The 23,625-nt window shown below is 40.4% G+C and overlaps 1 protein-coding gene across 1 annotated transcript; it reads right to left on the reverse strand.

The window, feature by feature from the left end:
• Positions 1 to 10,642: 10,642 nt before the first annotated feature.
• On the reverse strand, positions 10,643 to 21,743 carry LOC134536284 (uncharacterized). Its single transcript, XM_063376032.1, has 2 exons — positions 21,257 to 21,743; positions 10,643 to 15,357 (listed from the first exon to the last, which is right to left on the reverse strand). The coding sequence occupies exon 2, from the start codon at positions 15,311 to 15,313 to the stop codon at positions 13,226 to 13,228; it is 2,088 nt and encodes a 695-aa protein (XP_063232102.1). The 5' UTR covers positions 15,314 to 15,357; positions 21,257 to 21,743; the 3' UTR covers positions 10,643 to 13,225.
• Positions 21,744 to 23,625: the final 1,882 nt, after the last annotated feature.

Raw genomic sequence — 23,625 nt, forward strand, 5'->3', positions numbered from 1 at the left:
GATGTGTAAAACCTTCTAACTAGCTGGAATGCACACTGAGAAACTAGTTTGGAGGTTGCCACAATATATTCTTTTAGACCTAACCGAAAATCTTGTGTTTTGAAATGTGTCTTGTCATAGATAGCAAATTTTTTTTGCCGTAATTATTTTACTTTTGGGAAGTTATTTTGCTGTCATCGCAGAGTAATTGTTTGGCGGCACAGAACTGTCTGTGCCTCTGTGCGCGGACATCGCCTCTGTGCGCGGACATGGCCTCTGTGCGCGCTCGGCGCGGAACGGAACAGCACCTCGCCAGCCGAGGTGTGACGTCACCGGGCCTTCGTGGGCGACCTGATAAGGGGAAGAAGTAAAGGGGGAAAGAACCTGTTAAAACGAGCATGACTTGTGAAAGGGGGAGGGGAAATATGAGAGTCGGAGGCGGGGACTAGGAACCAGCTCGAGTGAGGGGGGAGGGGGTGAATATCTCGCAGGCTGCGCTCCATTGTGTCAAGATTCGAGGATAAAATTACTCGATGGAAAGTCATTACTAGCCGCCGTGAGGACACTCAGCCCCTCCCTCCCCCCCTCCCAAGGCCATGGCGTTGCCTTGTCGCCTTCTGGCAGCTGGGTGGTCTTAAATCGCTGCCAGGTTCATCGCTTTTTTAAATACCTTTTCGTCCGACGTAGAAGGCTCTCTAACGAGTCCACCCTTCAGAGTACAACTCTAAGTACAGTTCGCTCGCGACAAGAGCCCTTGTGGAGGCCTCTCTTAGGCCGCGTTCCAAACAACCATGACTGCGACACGTTCAAACTCGCACCCGCTACACAGTTGCTGCGTTATCATCTCTTTAGAAAGCACGTCCACATCAGATATTTCACTTCTAGAATTTCTGTTACTATGGGTATCCTTCATAAGTCGCGTTTGAATTACGTCTCACACTCTCACGCCATGTTTATTTTTTTAAAGTTTTTTTATCATACTTTTTTAACGGATATTTATGAAATGTTAACTCGATTCCTAATTTGTTTTTGTGGCCCTGCCACAAATATTTTCAAAACATAGGTATTCATTGTGTAAAAATGCGTACAAGTCTTTGTAATTAAATATTACTTGCGCGAATTTTTACGCCTGTGGCATTAAAATAATAGAAAATGTTACATATATTTATGGCAAAACAACAAATGCAATTGAGGTATCGACATTATGGTCTTGTTTTGACATTCCCTGCCACCCATTAAATTAACACCCCGAAACTCTGAACACTCTGTCGAGCACGTGATGAGAATGCACTGACAGTACAGTATATACTCACAGTATGGTAGTATGTGTATAGACAGTCTCTGATGCCACCAACCCACTCGACCCAGCAGATCTAGATGACTCCGGGAGATCGCTCATAGCTAAGCATGGGACTTTCACTTAACAACACGGCCATGACTGATTCCTCTAGCCGCTTTCGTCACTCATTTGATTTAGTGTTTCTCTGCACACTTGACGGAACGTTTACCTACAGCGAGGCAATTTTTTTAGGTTAAAATGTATGTATTTTCAAGACAGGTAATGTTTTCAAAGTAATAACATGAACCAATATGAGGCATTATGAATTCACACCAACATTTCCACGAGAAAGATGGCATTCAATTTATTAAAATTAGATGTTTAATTTTTGATACCGAATTGAAGGCAAAAGCACAATCTCATTTAGACGCAATTGCTGACCACTTTTTCTTTATTTTTGATAACATTTTGAGGTAAGTTATCTTTAACTATTTTTTGCATAATTTTTTATTCAAAATTTTTTCTGGCGTATGCTAGTTTTCAGTATGACTCATAGTAATTTACTGATGTTAGAAACCTCAACTCTTTAAATCATGCTGGATATAATTTTTAAACCAGTTTACAAATGTTCTAGGGCAGAGTCAGAAATAAATTAAAAAATATATAATAATATTTAACGTGATTATTGTTTTAAAGAAAAATAATCTTTGTTTTAGAACCTTGACAAGTAATCGTCGAAGAAACAATTTCTCTGAATAAAAAGTTTTTTTAAGTAAAGATTTATGAATATTACACTGTTGCCAAGACAAATTTTAATTACACGTACCCTTGATACAATGTTTTCCTCACAAAATAATGCTGACTTCTACAAAAGGCTGCAGAGAATGCAGTATTGGAAAAAAATCCTTCGGTAAGTATCCCTTTCTTTCCATTCTTTGATGAAAGAAAGAAAAATGTTTTTCATTGTATGAGAGTTTGTTGAAGTAACTGGAAACGTCTTATTTTCTCCTCTCTCACCCGTGGGAAGCGTGCAGCAGCAGTTTAAATAATCGCTAGAAAGAAATCAAACTAAGCTCACTCTTGAGGCAAGAAGTACTTAAATATATATTGGTTTTAGTTCTTACCTCATTTTGTACAATACTTTGGCAGTTTACTAAATAATATATTATTCATTTAAACAGTGTTGTTTGTTTGGTACCTGCATATCGAGACAATCACTTGTGGCTGACCCGAAAAAAATTAGTTCATTAGAGTCTGTGCCTCATATTGCGAATAAAGGAGGGGGAAATGGGCATAACAACGCGGTACGTTCGAGGTGCGATTTTACCCAACATTATGTTTATTAGTCTTTCACAGTCAATAAACTGTTTCTTGAGGCAGGAGCTTTTTAATTTTAAAAGTATTTTCTGTGATTTTTTTTAATTTGGTAATTTTTTTTTGTTACAAAATTATTGCTAGATAAATTTCTAATGGTCTACACAAAACACATTTTCTTTTGTCACAGCTAGAACTAATTTAAACAGTCATAATTTTAATGCAGTTTTTGTTACTATTTCAATTTGTTTTCTTGGCCGATATCATGGGTGAGATACAGACAAACAATCGCGTATTTCGTCTGTGCGGTCAATATTTCGAAGTTTTCACAAGATTATGAAACTCAAGGGTTAAAATAATGTTTTAAAAAATTATTTTCCAATTTATGTAAAAAAAAATATCTTTCTAATATCATTTAACTGTTAATGGAACAGTGTAAATAAATATGCGATAAGGCTTAAAATAAATACCTACCGCAATTCGAAATAATTTATTCCAACTACACCTATAAGGTAGGCCCTACAGTAAATTTACGGTTTTTTTTTCAACGCAAGAACGCGCCTCAAATAAACTAAGAACTCTTTACTGTTTCACCCACGTAACAGTTTTTTTTTAAAAACTACGTTGGATTACTACTTCCTAGTTCTATGTTCCACATTGTCAACAGAGCAGCGATTTTTTTAGATTAGACTTAACAAGTTATGAAGATTTTGTCGAGACTCCGATTTTGTTGTGAGTTCATGATCTATGTAAGTGGCTGTTAATTTACGAATTCATCCGTAAATTTATAAATATCCCTGGAATATTTGTAATCGATGTTAGGCTTATTCGTAAATTTAGGGTGAAAAAATTTTGAACAGGCAAAATAGTGTAAACAATTGTTAGTGTATTAGATATCTTTCAGGCAATACATTTTCGCGATGAAACATTGCCCCAGTCAGCTGTCGCGCAATACGCCCGACCTTGGTGCAGGGATCCACGACCCAGGCTCGTGGTTGCTCTGGTCGTAGCTCGGAGCCTCGCTCGTACGGCGGCGTCACGTGACTCTCCAGCAGCTACACTCACACCTCGTCGTGGCCGGACCTAGCGCCTCAGGGTGGCGTAGTCATCCCAGAGTGGACTAGCGTAAACACTCATGTATCGGGTATCATGACGTTGTGTTCAGCCCGTGATTAAACTAATTATGAAATGTGTTCATAATATGTTGTATATAATAAAGTGTAATTAAAATTAGTTAAAAAGACAATGGATAAGTGTCCTGATAAAAAAAATAATTTTGATACAGCTTAGGCCTAGCCAGAGACTAAATATCGTAGACAGAGAACACGAAATTAACATTTTCTACGAGGTGTTTCCGCGAACACACGATGCACAGAAAGGTACTTTAAAATTATTTTCTTATGATGTAAAGATCGATTTTTTTTCAACAACTCACGCAGGCTATAGAACTAATTATATCCTAAAACTACAACAACATAAAACACGCTGCAAATACGTGCGAGCTGGCGAACCTAATCATTCTCCCAAATGTTCGTGACGTCATGCACTGAAAGGGGCGAGGAATAAGGGAAAAGGAAGGGTGGAAAATTAAGTCATGTCAATAATCCCTTTCCTCCCTCCTCCCCTTGAAACCTGGCGACTATTAAAACGGGGATGCTTCAACTGGCAAACTGCAAAAACGAAATGTGCTAACGTTATGGTTCGCGGACGTATAATTCTCCCGAGCCGGTTTCACCGGAGCCCCGGGGCAAACAATAACTGTAGCTTATCCGGGCTTAGGGCGGCGAAGACTGTCCACAAGGCAGGGCTGCCAACCTCCGTGCGTCAGCAGCGCGCTGGTTATTAGTGGCGGAGGACGCGTGCGGCAGCGACTAATAAGGCCGGATCAGGCCTCAGACGCGTGGGGCGTAACTCAGTGCTGCAGAGGCGGGGATCAGCTCTCTCGGCAGCCGCTCTGTCGTGTGGACTGGACTGCCAGCATCTCACACAGCGCCACACAGTAATAAACAACAGCAAACGAAACATAAATCATTTATTACACACATTTTTTGAAAAATACTCTGTAGGGATAAGTCACACATTTTCTAACTAAAGTTCCTTTTCCTTTGTGTATTCACCTCTCCTTCCGGATACGCCCTTGAACTGGCTACGAATTGCTAAAGGATCGCAGCTAGTATGCAGGTACCGTGTGTGTCTTCTAGATGAACAAAACCTCCAAAACTTGATGAGACCACAGCAGATAAGACACGTCTTCCTTTTATAGCACTACAATGAACCCTTAGTTTATTAGAGGCATTCTTCGTAAGAATGTCTGAAAATTTGCTGTAATATATAACAGTCAAATAAGTTGGAGTCGTATTACCTCAAAATATAATAAAATTTATTTTTACTCAATCACATTAGTAATTATTTTTTTAAACAACGACATGCAGAAAACTATGTTTCAATCCCCCAGAGAACATATTTTATTTTTCACATACAACAGTAGAAAAAATTACATCATTTTATGACATTACAAACAATCTTTATAGTAAAAATTATTATAAAAAAAGTGCTTTGAATCGAATCTAGATCTCAGAAGTCAGGAATGAATTATGTAATATGTAATCAAAAACATAAATAGTACATACATTTGGAAGAGACACTCAAGATTTTATTTAAAAATAATAATATTTACATTTTTGAATTTAAATTTTTTTTTTGTGAAAACAATATGTTCTCTGAATAACTTAAGTCAAATGTTCCAAGAGCATTGCAGCTTGATAGTTTCTGTAGAGAAAAATAATGTAGTCATCCTCTACTAAACAAATGCCCTTCCACAAATATATACAGCTTCCAATATTTTTTTTTCTCAAATATAAAATCTTGCAAATGTTAAAGACTTGATAGTATTTGAGGATTTATCTTATATGTTAGGATGTAATTATTGCGTGGTTAGTTTCCCGCCCGTGCGAGGCCTCAAGCATAGCTGCTGCAGCGAGCACGGAGTCGTTAAACGGGCGCCGAGAGACTGTTGGCTGATTGAGCGGCGACCCCCCCCCCCCCTCCCCAACATTGTCATAAGCGGTAATGGGAGAATTATATTGTCGCTGATCAAACAGAAGGGGTGCGCGCCCCAGCTCTGGCTGCGTATCGCCGCGGGGCCGGGACAGGGGTGCGAGGGGGCGAGGGTGCGAGGGTGCGAGGGGGCGGCGCGCACCAGTCAATATTTGCACCCCTCCCCCCCTGCACGCCCCGCCGACATGCAGGCTCGCTGGCAGAGTAATTCCCTCGTGCGCGCGCGATTGCTTTTAAAGTAACTTTCATTCTGGCCTCTCCATTCCCTCACCCCCCCTTCCCGCACCCTTCCCACGCGCCGCGAGCACTGACCACTGTTCACTTGCCACCCCGCCCCACTTCCCATCCCTACAGGCCTGTCACTCTGTCAGGAGCTCGCTTCCATCGTCTTACAGCATATGTCAGAGTTGGAGGCATGTGACGTCTCTTGGGCAGCCTGGCTGGATGACTTGAGCTTCCATCAGATATTTTGCATTTAGGATGGGTTCGAAAATGAGTACTATGCCCGGCAGTTATCTTGGCGTCTGAGCTCCCTAGTCCTGTCTGGAGGGGAGGGGAGGGCGAAGAGAAAGCGATACCCTATTGTCAAGGTCAGCGGCCAGGTTGTACTAGCAGAACAGAAAACATTCGGCGCGTGACTTCCTACACTACGTAAGTCTGTATCCACGTCCGTGGGGGCCCCAGGGCGGTAAGGCCTTTTGGCTAAGAGCGCTGGGTTACCAAACCAAAAGTGAGAAATCCTATGAATTGTACTTGTATTACATAAGTGTAACATTGTGTAAATTGCAGTGGTTCTGCTCGAATATTTGTACTCATCTGTCAGAAAAAGTAACAAACTATTATCTAAACCTGTAACGTTTTACTTTGTCCCATTAAATATACTTACGGTGTCTGCTAATCATTATGCTAACCAAAATTAATTGAAATGTTAACTCAGTAACTAGCGAAAACCAGACACGATTTATTTTGGAAAACTAGGTCACTTAGTATTTAAAATAAATTTAAAACTATGCTTCTCAATTTATTGTGTTCTCAAAGTTAATTAAAACAAAAGTCTTACAAGAAAAAGGAAACGACCAAAACATTACGCAATTGTAGCTCTCCGCGCGAAAGCTATCTCACAGTTGATGACGCAGGAGCCACTGTAGCCCTTATCGTTCTCCGGTTTCCGTACCTAAAACGTTCCATTTAGCGCTGGATGTACATTTAAGTAAACATGGAGCTTGTTATGTTATATTTGCTGCTTTAACTTCATGTCAGTCGTTTAGGGAACACCTGACTACCAACGTTAATGGCATTTAAAAAATGCTTGTGTATGTGTGGCTTTATATTTTAATGCACCTATAATCGATTATTTATTATAAATGTAAATACAATTTGCATTGTACTTCCACTTTAAAATGCATATTATAACCTTCAAAACATCATATATATTATATGATTTGTTTAATGTAAGTGTGAAGTTCTCTTTCCATGATAATTGATTGTATTAGGTGACGAAAAACAAAATTAATTACTAATATTACTATTCTTATTACTTTCTCTAGGTACTCCCGTTTTCCCCGTTCTGTGATTTCGTCAACGCTTCATACTCATCATTTCTCCACAATAGGCTATCAAGACCCTTACTTGTTAATAGCCGCCCATCTCACACACACCCTAACTGCCCAAATATTTTACTCCACTATACACTACGTAACAGTAACGTAGTAAAGATATATTTCCATTGTTTATTAAATACTTAAAATATCTGTTTTTTTCCTGGCGTAGTCTGTGGGTCATGTGGTTGTTCTTTGCTGACTTTACGAATCCTGACTATGGACCGTTCACTCACACCCGTGTACTTCGCTGCTCTTGCCGTCTGTCTCTGTAAAGGCTCGAGCAGACATTTATTTTTCGCTTCTTCATCACAACACTACATCACGGTTTTTATTATTTTCCGCTCTCCGCTATGTATCACTTTACCGCGCCTCTGCGAGATGCCACCTTCATCTTCCATTTTTGGGTATACACTGAAGGGCGATATTTTCCTAACAGCTACTACACAGCTCTCGGTTACGTGTCGCCTGCTTACCCCCTCTTCTTTCTCCCGTCCCGCTGTCCCCGCACCACCGCGCTGAGAGACGCCAAGATAACTGCCGGCCACAGTATGTTGGATGTTGGATGCGATCAGCCATTACTTAATACCCGCCACTAAACGTGATTGTCTCGTCGCCTTGTTGATACAGCGAGTGCAAGTCGGATGAGAAACGGCATCGCTTGAAATCGGTCGTATTTATTTACTTCATTGATGGCTGTCCTCAATTCGATCCCCGGCGATAGTATAATATAGACATTCAGAGAAAAAATTATAAAAATATTATATATTAATATAAAAATATTAAAAGAAAAAACCACTGGTACCTTACAGTCTCGGTTCGAATCCGGGGAGATCATTAGATTAAAAATGGTGACAGATCTTTTCTCGTTGATATAAATTACTTTCCGCAGTATGACATTACGTCAGCTATCTTGGATCCGCCATTTGGTTAGTCTGCTAGAGTACGCTGATGCATCTTGTTTTAATTTATACCCGCTAGAGCGCAGTAGAGTCGATAACCAGATCGCCAGCTGCCTTATCATTTGCCATATAACGAGATGCCATCTTGGCCACCATTTTGAAAATCCAAACATTCCACAAAAAAATTTCAAAAATCAGTACATAATTGCTTTCTGATACTGAAAAGTCTTAGGCGGTTATTTGTTTTGAAACCCCTTCCGAAAATTTATGTTGAGCCATCCCGAACATACCTGGTACGCACAATTTTCGTTTCTTTTTACTCTGATAGTTCCTCTGATAATACTATCTCTCCTTTTTTCCAAATTGTGGACGGGGAAGGAAAGTTTGAAATTAAGTAACAGTGTAAAACTTCGTGACTTTCGCGTTTCAACGAAATCATCATACATGTGGAGTTTTTTTGTCTGTTATTAATTAAAAATTAAGTAAAATTCACTGGAGTAAAATTTTGGAACAGCAAATGTAGATAGCTAAGAATAGTCTAGCAATCCCAAGCTATTTTCGTTATGATAAACTGTTTGTAAGAAATAAAAAAAAATATGAAGAGAACATTACCAAATGGTTTCAATGCTATCACACTTTTAAATATCGCGCTATTTCACTACAGTGTATTGTGATCCTAAGAGTGACGTACAATTTACTAGCTTTCGTGATAAACTAGTTTTTGTGGGAAAAAAAACATTGAGTGAAAATTGTCTCCTGTTTGTTGCTTTAACATTTTTGCAAATCGGTAGATATATTTGTTGTTAGTCTGCGCCTCAGGAAACTAGGACCCTGGACTAAGTGGAAGGAATGCGACTAGCGAGGACGCGCGGAGGACAGGACCCTCTGCAGCCAGACGATCCATCACCGCCTGGACACTCCACACTCGCCCGCAGCATGTGTGCTCACGTGTCTCCAATTAGACAGTTGTCGAATCTGCTGTCTTCAGTCGTATCCATTCCCAACTGTCACTTCCACAGCAGCAAATGATTGTTTACGAACACCCACAACCACAGTAGTTGTTAACAAACACACATATGACAGAGCAATACTGGCAACCGGCTGCGTATACCGCTGGTGCTGGTTTTGTAAACAGGCAAGTTCGAGACGAGTTGCCTGGTGCGGGCTTGGCTACACTCCGCTTACAACTTGCGTGCTGTGATCTTGTGGATAAGTAATTTGGTGATAAATTTTGGGAAAAAGGGGGTTGTCTGTAAAGTCGGTTTACGGACGATAATTTTACGTGATAACGTCATAAGAAAACATTCATGAAAAATTGCATACTTTTTAATTTTCAACTATTATTTACAGTTTTTTGCAAATTTAATTTAAATAATTTGTTTAAATGTAATCACGCCTTAACCTGTTTTAATATTATAGAAGATTTTCTCGCACGGTGGTTGGCCGGTTCTTGCACGCTCGGCTCAGGCGGAACGTGACACTTTTTCGTGCGTGCAGCCGGCGTTCATCGATTTATAAGACGTTATCACGTCAAAGAAAAAAACACCCTGACAAATATTTTGTCCTTTTCAAAACCTATACTGTCAAATAAATAAGAAATATTAACATGACACAAGGGGAAGAAGCCGATATAAGATTTTGTCAATAAATAAATAAATTGCGGAGAAGGAATGGAGCCACACACCATCATGTAAACCAACTGAGAGTGTATCACCGGCAGCAGGTAAAAGGATGTGGACGACACACGAAGGCAGAAAGTAACTCTCGACTCTGAAGGCTCCTAGGGCAGTCTGCTTGTCCGGGCTGAGCAGACTGCACTCTGACGAGTGCACACTGCACTCCGTCTGACGAGTGCACACTCGCGGTCTGAGCGAGGCAGAGAAACATCGCCAGTGTCCCGAGACCCGGATTTGCACAGCCCAGCTGTCGCGAGGCATATTCCTGACACTCGCACTTCTGCGCAGCCTATTGACCCAGGCCTGAGTCAACCAAGTTAAAGGTAACAGCTCGAGTGGCTGAATGCAGGGCCTTCATCTCAAACGAATCATAAAATATAGCTTGACATGACGAATGTGCAAAGTGTACCTTAAACGTGCTTTGAATCATCTTTTCTAAAATGTTCTAGGGGAGAAACCCTAGATCCTAGAAACAGGCGTATCGTATATGCATCCTTATAGCTTCCTTTGTCTCCCCTCTACAAACAAATCCCGCACGTTATCGCTGAACTAATGTTTTTTTTGTAATATTTTCAAATATTCAACTTAACCAAATTATTGGCTAGACAAAGCATAGTAACATATTGTCACGTCTCACTTTCAGAGGGGGGGTTCAATTCTTCAAAAATGTAGCTCTGAACATAAGAAACTCAAAACATTAACTAGCCATAGAGCATCTCACTGAGGATTGAATCTTAGTAGGTGTATTCTTATACAAGAATATAAAATCAGGATACTGAGAAAAAAATAAGAGTAACCTAAAAACAATAGAACAATCACATTTATTTATAACAATTAAATAAAGCTGACAAATAATAAGGCACCTTCCATGTCCGCTACCAGCCTTATAGATATTCCGACAGAAAAACAATAAACCATATATAAGATTTTCTTAGTAGTACTAACACATTAACATAATCGTAATAATTTCCTCCAGGCCACCCAGTGATACCAAGCTTCATTAGCTCTTCCACAACTTCATTTTTAAAATTTATTAAGAACATCCACTACCTCGAAACGGATTTTAGAAATTATTTAGTTTAAGTTTATAACGTCATCATTTACATGAAAAGACAAGGATCGTGATGCAAACAAATTACCGAGTTATACTTGAAAATAAAAAGGGAACTGTAGTGCTCAACGTATTACACGTTAAAACCACTAAGTTTCTAAGAACAAATTATTTATAAGAGCAAATAATACACCAAACGAGAATTTTTAAAGTTAACTACGAAGAAACACTGAAGGCTAAGAGTCCGGCATCACTCAGGCGCCATTTCCGATAGCACTCACCTAACCATTACCAAGTCGCCGCGCGGCCGGGCAGCATGACAGCCTTCCACAGGATTACCGCCCCGCGAAAACATTTTACATCTCTTTTAAGCTATTTTCTTGGCCGCAAAACCCCTACGGGGAAAACATCCTGACGGGAAGTTTTCCTGTGTTTTACAAACACGTAAAGTTATTACAACAAGCCGGCCGCGCGGTCGGGCGCGCCAGGTTGCCCACGTAGTCAGAAAACCAGCCGCTAGATTGCGACACTCGCCTGCGCACGGCGACTGCGCACAATCTGCGCTCTCAGCTGGCCTCAAAAAAAAACGACAAACAAGTCTGCGCCGCGTTTCTCTGGAACTGCAGCAAACAACGTGTCAGCTGGCCTGGCTGAAACGCGGTCACGCCTGCGTTCCCAGACAAAGACGTGCAAGACTCGCACTCTTCCAGCCCCCCCGCAAACCCAAATCCAACAAAGGTGTTACCCCATCTTAGCGTGAGGGAAACCAAGTCCCGAACTAGCGAAAAGAATTTAAAATTGTATTTTCAACAAATAAACTAATTAAATAAATTAATGATAATTTTGAGCTACGCGACATCACCCCGGGCGGCAGGAGCTTGTGCCCCACAAGCTTACAACAATGCTTGGGGAATATTTAAGTTTGCTTCAAAAAAAAAAAAACCAATTGTCCCTATCATTTCTATGTGATCCAGTTACAAATTTAAATTAGTGATTACAGTGGTTGTTGTTTAGGTATAAATACCAACTCTAAGTTCTACTAGCACTTATTGACAATTTCCTCTCGGAGGACAAATGTGTTTTACAAAATTTCACATGTTAGCACTGCTTGGGACAGCAAGCAGCCAGGAGGGATACGGCGAAGAGATGCACCAACTCAGGGCAGAGACAGGAACAGCCAGCGGAACTGTGAGCTGCAGAATCACACCCCACTCCAACTTCTGCCTCTCCCAGCCGGTTCATCCCGACGTCGTTCATCCCAACTGCTCGTCATCCACGGTACACGACACCATTCCTACACAAAATACATGAGCAGCATCAGGAGTCATACAATTACAAACAACTAAAAAAAAAACTCTCAAACATCAAAATAATAGTGAACAAATCAAACAATTAAATTATCTTACTTAAGTTAATGACGTATTTTCATGTGTTTATCAAGAAGTATTCATGAGATCAACATAGATCAACACAACTAACCAAGGAGGGTCATACCAGGTATCAACACAAAAATAACTTTTAAAGATTCTTAAAACAAGTAACTATTCAAAAACTAAACTCGTAACTCATCTGCAATATTCAACATCTTGAAGAAAAGCCTACCCCCCACATTTCGTAGAGGAAGGATAAGGTAAGGTACCTAATAGGAAAATTTACAACAAAAACTTGACTGTGTCCACGTGTAGGTTGAAAGTTTATAACTACACTGGCCTTGTCTTGCTATACACTTTGTTTTGAACGTCAGGTCAGTAGTTTCAAACGATGGATAATTCTAGTCTTCTCGATAAATTTGTTGTTTGGGGGGCCACACCCTATCGCGATGCGTAATCACTGTCCTTGGACATGGCCACTCCCAAACCGCTGATACTCCTGGTAATCGTGCATCACCACACGATTCGACGATACGGGCACCAGCCCGCAGCAATGGGTAGAAGCAGGTCCTCTTCTCCCAACTGGCCCACGTGGTATCTGGCTGACCCTTAACGACGCGCCTTCTCCCAACTCGAGAAGGGACAAGAGTTCTGGATGGAGCTGCACCACAGCACTCCTTTCGAAATTGCCCTTAACAAGTCCGCCTCAAAAGTCATTCTCTTCGATTGACGAAAACTATCAATGTCACTTCTTGAATAATAAAAACACAAGGGGGGGGGGGTTATGGTGGAAAATGGGAATACGGAAAGGATCCCACCCACTTTCTCAATGATTAGTCCTGACGTCATAATTCCCCTTATTGAACCTGGTATTCTCCCTCCATCGTTATTTGGTTCTATAAAAATTATTTATGGGCGCATGCCCCTTCACATAAACATTAATCAAATTCTAATTTTTCTAATCGTAGGTAAAGCTTTACATTGAACAAAATTCATTCACTACTGATCATCACAAATGGAAATGGTTACTTTCAATTCCTCCCCAGTTTCACTGGATAACTTAGCTACACAACCATTATCTCTGGCTAGTATGTCTTTTAATTCTACCTTTCCACTGGTAGAAGGAACAGCATTTTCTACTGTAGTCGAGATTTCTACAGACATACTGAGGGGTTTCCGATTTCTCAGATATTTTAATAACAGAACTAAAAACATTCCAACTATTACCAATATAGTAATTACAGTTACACTTATTTCTATGCCAAGGGTAGTAACATTGTCCAAGGCGGATACTCTTGGTAGCGTTCCAATACCTACTAGATATGGATTTTTAATAATAATAAATAATAATACACTACTTACAATGGAAAGCGCAATACTCTGTAAGTTTTTCATTACAAATCTTGGTACGTTTTCTGGTTCTCTTAAATGAATCGGGTCTAAAGGGGTTTCAAACTTTGTCAAAGAAAAATTTAAATGTGGTATTAGAGTTGGCCAATTTTCATCTAAACAATCCATTAAGGATGGAAAAACTGTATGTGTTGACGTAGGATGAGGGAAAATTTTCAATTTACGTAACTTCGTCCAAGCAGCTGGTATTACATGTACCAATTGAAATTTAGATTTTGTTAACGCATCACATGGATACAACTCGTTAATTTTAAGTTCTTGGTTTAAATACAAACGACAATCACACGGTACTTCTATATCTACAGCTCCGAGGATGTCTCCACTTCCTAAAAATAAAGATTCATTGTTATGTTTCATGCATTGCAAGTCTAATTTTCCTGACGGGTTTGTTAGGAAGTACCGCTCTGGTCCAGCCTGGGTGATCATCAGTTGGTTTCCGGAATGGCATCGAAACGCACATGTGGTACTAAGATTTTCAACGGTAATCCCCTGAAAAAGAGCCTTTGGACACAAAGCACTACCTAGGGTATCTCCGGAGAACCTGGGAACAAAACACAATTTATCTTCAAATGGTCTACAATCTAATAAATTTCTACCCTGAATAGTGATTAGATGGTCTCCATCCACTGCCAGAAAATTCGGAGCATGATCCAAATGACAAGTTGAGTTCTTCCACTGAAATGGGACTGCGACGAACTGAAACAATCTCCAATTGGAATTTAGTTTAACAATTGGTACTTTAATTTGAAGGTATAAATTTTCCTTGTGGACTTGACATTTACAAATGGGTAAATTAAAATATTTCTGAACTTCTGATACACTTATGGACAACGCATAACCATCCCTATTAAGAATTTCATTTAGCATATTTAATTTCTCTTTCAATTGAGCTGGTGTAACTACAATGGCAGGTATTTTATTTGACCGGCACTGGTCCAGAATCTCTAGTCTTGTAAATGTATGCGCTTGTTTGGCTAATTGAGAGGCCAACAGTACCTGAAACTGGAATGAATGTCCTATGTCTTGAACCATTCCTGAAAACTTAGTCACCATAGTCTCTCGGAGGTCTTTTAAGTAATCAGACAAATTTGTGAATTTTGATTGTACTCTTTTTAGAATTCCGGTCATTCCCTCGTTTATAACAAAAATAGTGTTGCTCATATTTGCCAGTGCCTCATGAGTGTTTAAAATTTGTGATTCCATCTTGTTTATGTGTTCTGACATTTGTTGTTCATTTAGGAAAAGATTATTCAATTGACTATTGACGGCAATGTCACAACACCAATGAAAAAACTCTCCAATGAAATTTAACCCTCGTCTTTCCCGAACTTCAGACTGAAAATCCAATACGTCATCCCCTGCTGCTTCGTTTACCTTATTAATTAGCATGTCAGTATAAATTAAGCTATGTTTTAATTCTTTGAAAATAACACACCATTCACTTGAACTATTGGAGGGACAAGAAGTGATTTCTTTGATACTATCCTGAATGTCATCTAATTGCATTGGCCAAGCAACCTTAAAATTTACTGGTACCGATGAAGTGTACAATGTTACCTGAGGTATCGGCTCGAAATGCGCTCCCGCAACCACCCCCACTGCTCCTTCAGGTAGCGGTCGATGTTGTCTGCTGCTTCCCAGCTGCAGGAGCACCAGGACGATGTGTAGCATCCTCATCGTCAGTACGGAAGATGATCACGCCTTAAGACTCTGTAAAAATTCTATACAAAACTAAATATTAGACAGGCTCGATTTTTGTTTACAAGTGTTACAAAACTTTCGAATTATTTTTTTTTCTCTCTCTCTTTGTTTTATTTAGTTATCCACAACCACAAAAAAAAAAATCTCTATTACATAACTTATCATAACTTATACACTGTAAAAATTTTTCATTCTCTCTACGTTTGTAACTTCGTAAACATCTCTGCCTCGACTCGTCTTCTTTAACCTGTACAGGTTATTAGACAATTTGTCCACCACAACATAAGGACCGAACCATTTATGCAATAGTTTCTCTGACAAACCCTTTTTTCGAACAGGTGTGTACACCATAACCTCCTGTCCTATCTTATAGGTCACCGCTCGTCGTCTGCGGTCATACCTTTTTTTATCGATACCCTGTTGTCTCTTTAAATTCTCTCTGGACTGTCGCAGGATCTCCTTCCAACGAGTACGCAGTCGAAGGCTGTCCTCATCTTCTACAGGCTGACTTAATTGAACATCTGAGGGTAATACAGGTTCTCTACCATACATGAGCACAAATGGGCTAAATTTTAATGTTTCCTGCCTCGCCGTGTTGTATGCCAAAGTGACCAAGGGTACATATTCATCCCAATTACGTTGTGAGGATGCCACATACTGAGATAGCATCATTGCTATTGTTCCATTTAATCTTTCACATAATCCATTTGTGTTTGGCCTGTATCCTGAGGTTTTCAAACTTTGTACATCCATTAACCTAAGTAATTCATTAACGACTTTGGAAGTAAAAACTTTTCCTCTATCTGTCAATATGGAACATGGTACAGAATGGCGACAAATTATGTTTTCTAGTAAAAACTTAGCTACGTCATTGGCGTTACTAGTGGGGGTGGCTTTAGTCTCCGCCCATCGAGTACCGTAATCAATAGCAACAAGAATGTATTTGTTTCCTGACACGGTTTTTGGAAAAGGGCCTAAAATATCGACACCAATACGTTCGAAAGGTTCACAGATAGGTAATGGTTCTAATAACCCTGCTTTCTTTTGAGGAACTCCCTTTTTCCCCTGACATCCCCTACAACTCCTTACATAGGCCTGAATCTCTTTTAGCATATTGGTCCAATAATAACGACGTATAATTTTGTCTGCGGTGCGAACTACTCCTAAGTGACCGCCAAAAGTGGGATTGTCGTGACTTTCCCTCAGAATTTCAGCCTTTAAGCTTTCTGGGACTACTAATAGCTTGTCTCTACCACTTGGGTTAGAGTTATTTTTGTACAAAACACCATTCAGCAAAGAAAAATTTTTCGCTTGTCGGCTTAACTTATTATCGATTCCTGACGGTTGAGTCAACTCAGAAATTAAAGGTCTTAGACTCACATCAGAATATTGCAGCTTAGCTAAATCCACATCATGCATCACAAAAACAGGTAACTCAAGGGATTTTTCTTCGTCAAGGGCTGTCCCTGTGTTGACAGCATTTCTACTCAAACTGTCTACATGTACATGAGTTTTTCCACTACTATAACATACAGTGTACTCATACTCCATCAATTTCAATGCCCACCTGGTTAACCTTCCTGCGCTATGAGCATTAAATTTCAAACGATTCAAATAACATAGGCTATGATGATCGGTTACAATTTTGAATGGCTTCAGGTAAATGTAAGGCCGAAACTGGTCTAAAGCATAAATCAAGGCTAAACATTCAAGGTGAGTTATAGGATATCTAGTCTCAGCTGACGTGAGAGTTCGACTGGCATAGGCAATAGGTTGTAATTTTCCATAAATTCTTTGTAACAATGTGGCTCCTATCCCTAAGGTACTAGCATCTGTATGTATTTCAATGGGCTGGTTTTCCTGGAAGTGAGCTAACACGGGGGAAGAAATCAGCTTTTCTTTCAAAATTTGGAATGCTTGTTCTTGCTTGTCGGTCCAGATAAACTTTTCATTTTTCTTTAGCAATGTCGACAAGGGTTTCGCAATCTGAGAGAAATTTGCTATAAACTTACGATAGAAAGAAGCTAGGCCTAAAAAGCTTCTCACCCCTCGTTGGTCCTTAGGTGTAGGAAATTGTTTCACTGCTACTACTTTATCGGGGTGGGGTCTAATCCCTTCATGGTTAACCAAATGTCCCAACACATCGGTTTCAAAATAACCGAAGGTACATTTTGACGGTTTCAAGGTTAAATTAGCATTTTGCATCCTTTTAAAAACTTGTTCTAATCGGTCAAGATGTTGATTAAACGTACTGCCCACTACTAGAATGTCATCCAAATAGACTAAGCATGAACCCCACTTTAACCCTGCCAAAGTCTTATCCATGTATCTCTGAAAAATTGACGGAGCGGTTTTCAAACCAAAAGGAAGGGTTTCAAAACAAAAAGTACCATCGGTGGTAACAAATGCAGTTTTTTCCTGATCCTGTTCAGCTACTCTCAATTGGTGGTATCCTGAATTCATATCCAAGTGAGTAAAATACTTAGCACCAGTCAAGTGACTTAAGAAATCATCTATTCGAGGAAGGGGGTATTTATTATCCTTAAGAATAGTGTTAAAACGACGGTAGTCCACACACATCCTATAATCGTTGTCTTTTTTTCTAACAAGAACAACTGGTGAACACCAACTCGTGTCACAGGGTCTCACAATCCCATTTTTAATGTGTTCTTGTACTATGTTATGAATAATTTCCCGTTCCCCAGGAGAAACTCGATAAGGTACAGATGATATGGGTGTGCTGTCCCCTGTATCCAGAAAAACTACTTCCTCTTTTGTTCTCCCTATCTGGCTGGGGTCCCAACTGAAAACATTTTGATATTTATACAACAACTCTACCAGTCTGTTTTTTTGTTTCTCTGGTAACTCTGGATTAATGTTTAATTTAGACACATCAAAATCGACATTATTTTTATCTCTAGCTTGTAATACCTTAGTTACTTCTTTGTTCTCGATACTGGGTGTTTCCTCAAACTCATTTAAATATCCTAATTTCATTCCCTTATGAAGAGTAACTGACTGGTTAGTAGTATTAGTAACCCAAATGTGAGTATGCTGTTTTCTGTTTACAATACTCCTAGGTACAAGTACAGAATATCTGTTGTAAATATCCTCCTTAGGCTCTATCAGCACCTCATCAGGTAAATTATTTCCTTCAAAATTAATTTCGATAAGATGATGCATCCTTGGCTCTACTCTAACATGATTGTGAACTGTCACACAACCTAACCTGAAAATATTTTCTGGCTCGATTTGGCTTAACTCCTGTGTTCCATCCTGACCTACATTATGATTAACCCGATTTTGGTTTTGATCTACTTGAATTTTGTCTCTTTTTACTTTGGTTTGGCTTTTAACCTCCCTTATTTCGGTATTTGTGGTATTTACGAAGCAATCAGGACGTGTTATGGTCAATGACATTTTCTGGCCTCCCTTACAAGAAATTTCTGCTCCATATTTGGTTAAAAAATCACATCCTAAAATGATCCCTTTTATTGGGGCTTCCACCAGACCTACCGCATGTGAATAAACATACTGTCCTAATTTAAATCTTAATTTGGCCATCTTATTAAGTTTCTGAACTCTTCCTGAGACTCCTGTAAAACCTCTTGGTTCTGCGGATTTCCAACAACTTTTCGGTACTAATCTATCCTCAATTAGTGATACCGCAGCTCCTGTATCGATAAAAACGGGGATTTCTTTTCCGAACATTTTTGTCTTCTGACTTAAAATACCGTCATTTTGTAAAAGAGACATTTGGTTAACAAGGGACGAGTTGTCACCCCGACCGACTCTCGCCCTATTTAGTTTCCCTGTTGTGACGTTTTGCAATCTCGTATCAAGTGACCTGGTCGTTTGCATTTTAAACAAATCGGCCTACCATCTGAGGTCCACTGTGGTCTGTCAGTTATTTTTGGAAATGAATTACTTGGGGTCTGCCTGAAAAAATTGTTGTTCTGATTTCGATGGTATTGTGTTAGTGTACTGTTATTTTTGTAATTTCCTCCCTGAGTTCTAAACTGTGACTTTGGTTGTGCCTGTAATCTCATGGTATCCAGTTCCCCGCGTAATTGTTTTAATTGTTTATTAAACTCTATCAAACTGTCCTCAATTCTCGTGTTGATAGATGACAATTCTCTTTCTGGTGTTTGAATTTCTTTAAGATTTCTGATAGGTACTTGTTCCTGTTTCGAATTTACCCACTGTGTCCTCTCATGATTTTTAGCGTAATACAGACCTGCCTCAATATTCCTCAAATTACCTAGTAACTGTTCCACAGTATTGTTTGGGAAAAGCATAACTTTCTCTACAATGTCTGGCCTTAACCCACGCAATACATATCTAACCTTACTAGCTTCATTCATCTTAGCATCAAGTCGGTTACAAAGATTCAATATGTCGTACACAAATGACTCGAAAGGTTCATCTACTGCTTGTACTCGCGCCTGCAATCTTAACTCTAAGTCCTCTATGTGACCCACTCTCACAAACGCATCCCTTAATTTATTTGCTAATTCCTCAAATGTAGTTAAATTCTCCAATGTGCTCTCACAGCTGTCATACCATTTTAAAGCAGGCCCTCTCAAAAATGTAGGCAAGTATGACAAACATTTTTGCTCATTCCACCCATTTACCTTGGCTGCTCTGCGAAACTGTTTTAAAAATTCCTCAACCTCCTCACATCTCTTTCCAAAAAAATATCCCGGGTCCACAAAACACCTGCCTGTCTCCATGTTTAAATTCTGATCTTTCAATTCTGGTTTTATGTCGCTTAATTTATCTTTTAACACTTTCAATGATTCATCATCTGACGAAGAACTACTATCACTGTTCTCAGGGTTTTTTACTTTGTCATCCAATATTTCAATTGTGTATTTACTAGCCATCCCTAATAGACTCCACCTTAAATTATTTTCATTAGTCCTTAACTTAAGCATACATTTCACATTTCACCTTAAATTAATTATTGTTAGACAAATACAGCCATCCCTGGTCTCCCACTGGTTTCCTGAAATAACCTAAAATAAATTTTATTATCATTAAACAATTAATCCTATAAACACATCAATCTTAATACACCAGCTGCACTGCATGCTCTTCTTCTTCACTAAAATAAATCAAAATGTTAGACCACACCTAACACTCTTATCTTAATTTATTTTTCAGTATCCCAACATTCTTTATACCTACTAACCGGCGATCTCCACCATTTGTCACGTCTCACTTTCAGAGGGGGGGTTCAATTCTTCAAAAATGTAGCTCTGAACATAAGAAACTCAAAACATTAACTAGCCATAGAGCATCTCACTGAGGATTGAATCTTAGTAGGTGTATTCTTATACAAGAATATAAAATCAGGATACTGAGAAAAAAATAAGAGTAACCTAAAAACAATAGAACAATCACATTTATTTATAACAATTAAATAAAGCTGACAAATAATAAGGCACCTTCCATGTCCGCTACCAGCCTTATAGATATTCCGACAGAAAAACAATAAACCATATATAAGATTTTCTTAGTAGTACTAACACATTAACATAATCGTAATAATTTCCTCCAGGCCACCCAGTGATACCAAGCTTCATTAGCTCTTCCACAACTTCATTTTTAAAATTTATTAAGAACATCCACTACCTCGAAACGGATTTTAGAAATTATTTAGTTTAAGTTTATAACGTCATCATTTACATGAAAAGACAAGGATCGTGATGCAAACAAATTACCGAGTTATACTTGAAAATAAAAAGGGAACTGTAGTGCTCAACGTATTACACGTTAAAACCACTAAGTTTCTAAGAACAAATTATTTATAAGAGCAAATAATACACCAAACGAGAATTTTTAAAGTTAACTACGAAGAAACACTGAAGGCTAAGAGTCCGGCATCACTCAGGCGCCATTTCCGATAGCACTCACCTAACCATTACCAAGTCGCCGCGCGGCCGGGCAGCATGACAGCCTTCCACAGGATTACCGCCCCGCGAAAACATTTTACATCTCTTTTAAGCTATTTTCTTGGCCGCAAAACCCCTACGGGGAAAACATCCTGACGGGAAGTTTTCCTGTGTTTTACAAACACGTAAAGTTATTACAACAAGCCGGCCGCGCGGTCGGGCGCGCCAGGTTGCCCACGTAGTCAGAAAACCAGCCGCTAGATTGCGACACTCGCCTGCGCACGGCGACTGCGCACAATCTGCGCTCTCAGCTGGCCTCAAAAAAAACGACAAACAAGTCTGCGCCGCGTTTCTCTGGAACTGCAGCAAACAACGTGTCAGCTGGCCTGGCTGAAACGCGGTCACGCCTGCGTTCCCAGACAAAGACGTGCAAGACTCGCACTCTTCCAGCCCCCCCGCAAACCCAAATCCAACAAAGGTGTTACCCCATCTTAGCGTGAGGGAAACCAAGTCCCGAACTAGCGAAAAGAATTTAAAATTGTATTTTCAACAAATAAACTAATTAAATAAATTAATGATAATTTTGAGCTACGCGACAATATTACTGATCTTATATTCGCGATAATTTCTTCTGGTATTAACCAATCCCCTGGATTAAATACAACTATTATTTCACGCAGGCAACTGCCGATGACGCAATAGTAACACTATTGTGCCATCCATGGTGGTTTTTTGGATCATTATTTTTTTTTTTGCAGTTTTTATACAAGTTATATTTTACAAGCATCGAGAATTATTTTGTGTTGTATTGTTTTTGCACATGTTATGCTATTTGTTAAAATACATGAAAATACCTTTATTTTATGTTCACTCATTAGATATTTCTTTATTTTTATTTACACAGCTGAGCAGAGCTTGCTACATAACTTATATTCTCTAATTTTTTTAAACGTTTCTTCATAAACATTTGGAATTATAAAATCGGACGCGTAGCCACTACACGCGATATAAGTAAAACATCGAAGTGAGATGTAAGTATATTGTTACGAGCATAATGTGAGAACTGGGTTCGTAAGGGATAGTTCAATTAAGTTTCGTTACTGTTTTATAAATTACTAATATTAACATTACTAATACATAATTGTACTTAGAAATGTCCGATCACCAATCACTGGCACTTAAAAATGTTTTATCCTCAAGTCACCTAATGTCCGTCAAGTTCCGCAGTTCGCACTCCTCACTGGAGCTGGGCTCGACAGTGGTTCGCCCCTTAACTCGCGCCTGGCCACACACACAGTCTCGCGCCACTCAGTCGCACTCTCACGATCCCGTCGCTCAACGTCGCGCCACTCTCGAGGGGGTCTCTCACCCTCTTCGCCGATGTCGCACTTCCCTTCACTCGCGGAACTCTTGGAACTCTCATAAATTCCCGCGGAGACCGGCGTCACTGCTAAAATATTTGTGGCACCCTTCTCGAACCAACGAGAGCAGCTGTGACGAGTGTCGTGATTTATCTGGGACGACTCGACGCTAGAAACTTCAAGAATTGCGACGCTTATTCACGCCACTCCACTGGTGGCCTCTGTAAGTCCGTAATTCCCAGGCCACTAAAGGTGATAATAGAGGGGTAGTGAGAACCCTTGTAATCTAGCCAGGCACGTGAAGCATGCCTTACTGCAATGGACGGCGCGTGACGTCAGTGGCCGTGCAGGGCCGCCAGCCAGCTCCGAACCTGCAGCGCGTCGCAGTCCTGTCTCTCGCGTTCGTAACAATATGAAATGTGTACGACACATACATATTTAAAACACATGTATCAAGTCCACCGCTGCATCCCCTCCCTCGCTTCGCCCCGATCAGACAGCGCATCGCTCCCTCGAGGCTGTTAGAAGCACCGCCAGTGGCGTGCGTGCACGGTGCAGGTTGGTGCGGCGATAAGGGCGAGCCGGAAGGTAATTTTCCACGTGACAGGTCCAGCAGCGAGCCGCGGTCAGGGACTCAGCCTTTGAGTCCGGCCGCGGGGGCAGGGGGGAGGGGCAGTTAATTAGCGGACCGCGGCGAGTGTTCCCGACACCCGGGGGTGAGGAGGGGTCTTAAGGCCGGAGAGCCTTATTGACGGCCAGAGTCTAGCCTCGGGGTGGCTGGTGTCAGAGCACTGGCCGTGTGCTCGACGGCGCACTGCTGGCCTCTGGAGGCTGAGAGCCTTATTGACGACCAGAGACTAGCCTCGGGGTGGCTGGTGTCAGAGCGCGGGCCGTGTGCTCGACGGCGCACTGCTGGCCTCTGGAGGCTGAGAGCCTTATTGACGGCCAGAGACTAGCCTCGGGGTGGCTGGTGTCAGAGCGCGGGCCGTGTGCTCGACGGCGCACTGCTGGCCTCTGGAGGCTGAGAGCC

The sequence above is a fragment of the Bacillus rossius genome, chromosome 10 (assembly GCF_032445375.1).
Source record: "Bacillus rossius redtenbacheri isolate Brsri chromosome 10, Brsri_v3, whole genome shotgun sequence".
NCBI lineage: Eukaryota > Metazoa > Arthropoda > Insecta > Phasmatodea > Bacillidae > Bacillus > Bacillus rossius.

Bases quoted from the DNA above. Each gene is read 5' to 3' on its own strand.
- LOC134536284 (XM_063376032.1), bottom strand. From the start codon at position 15,313: ATGAGGATGCTACACATCGTCCTGGTGCTCCTGCAGCTGGGAAGCAGC.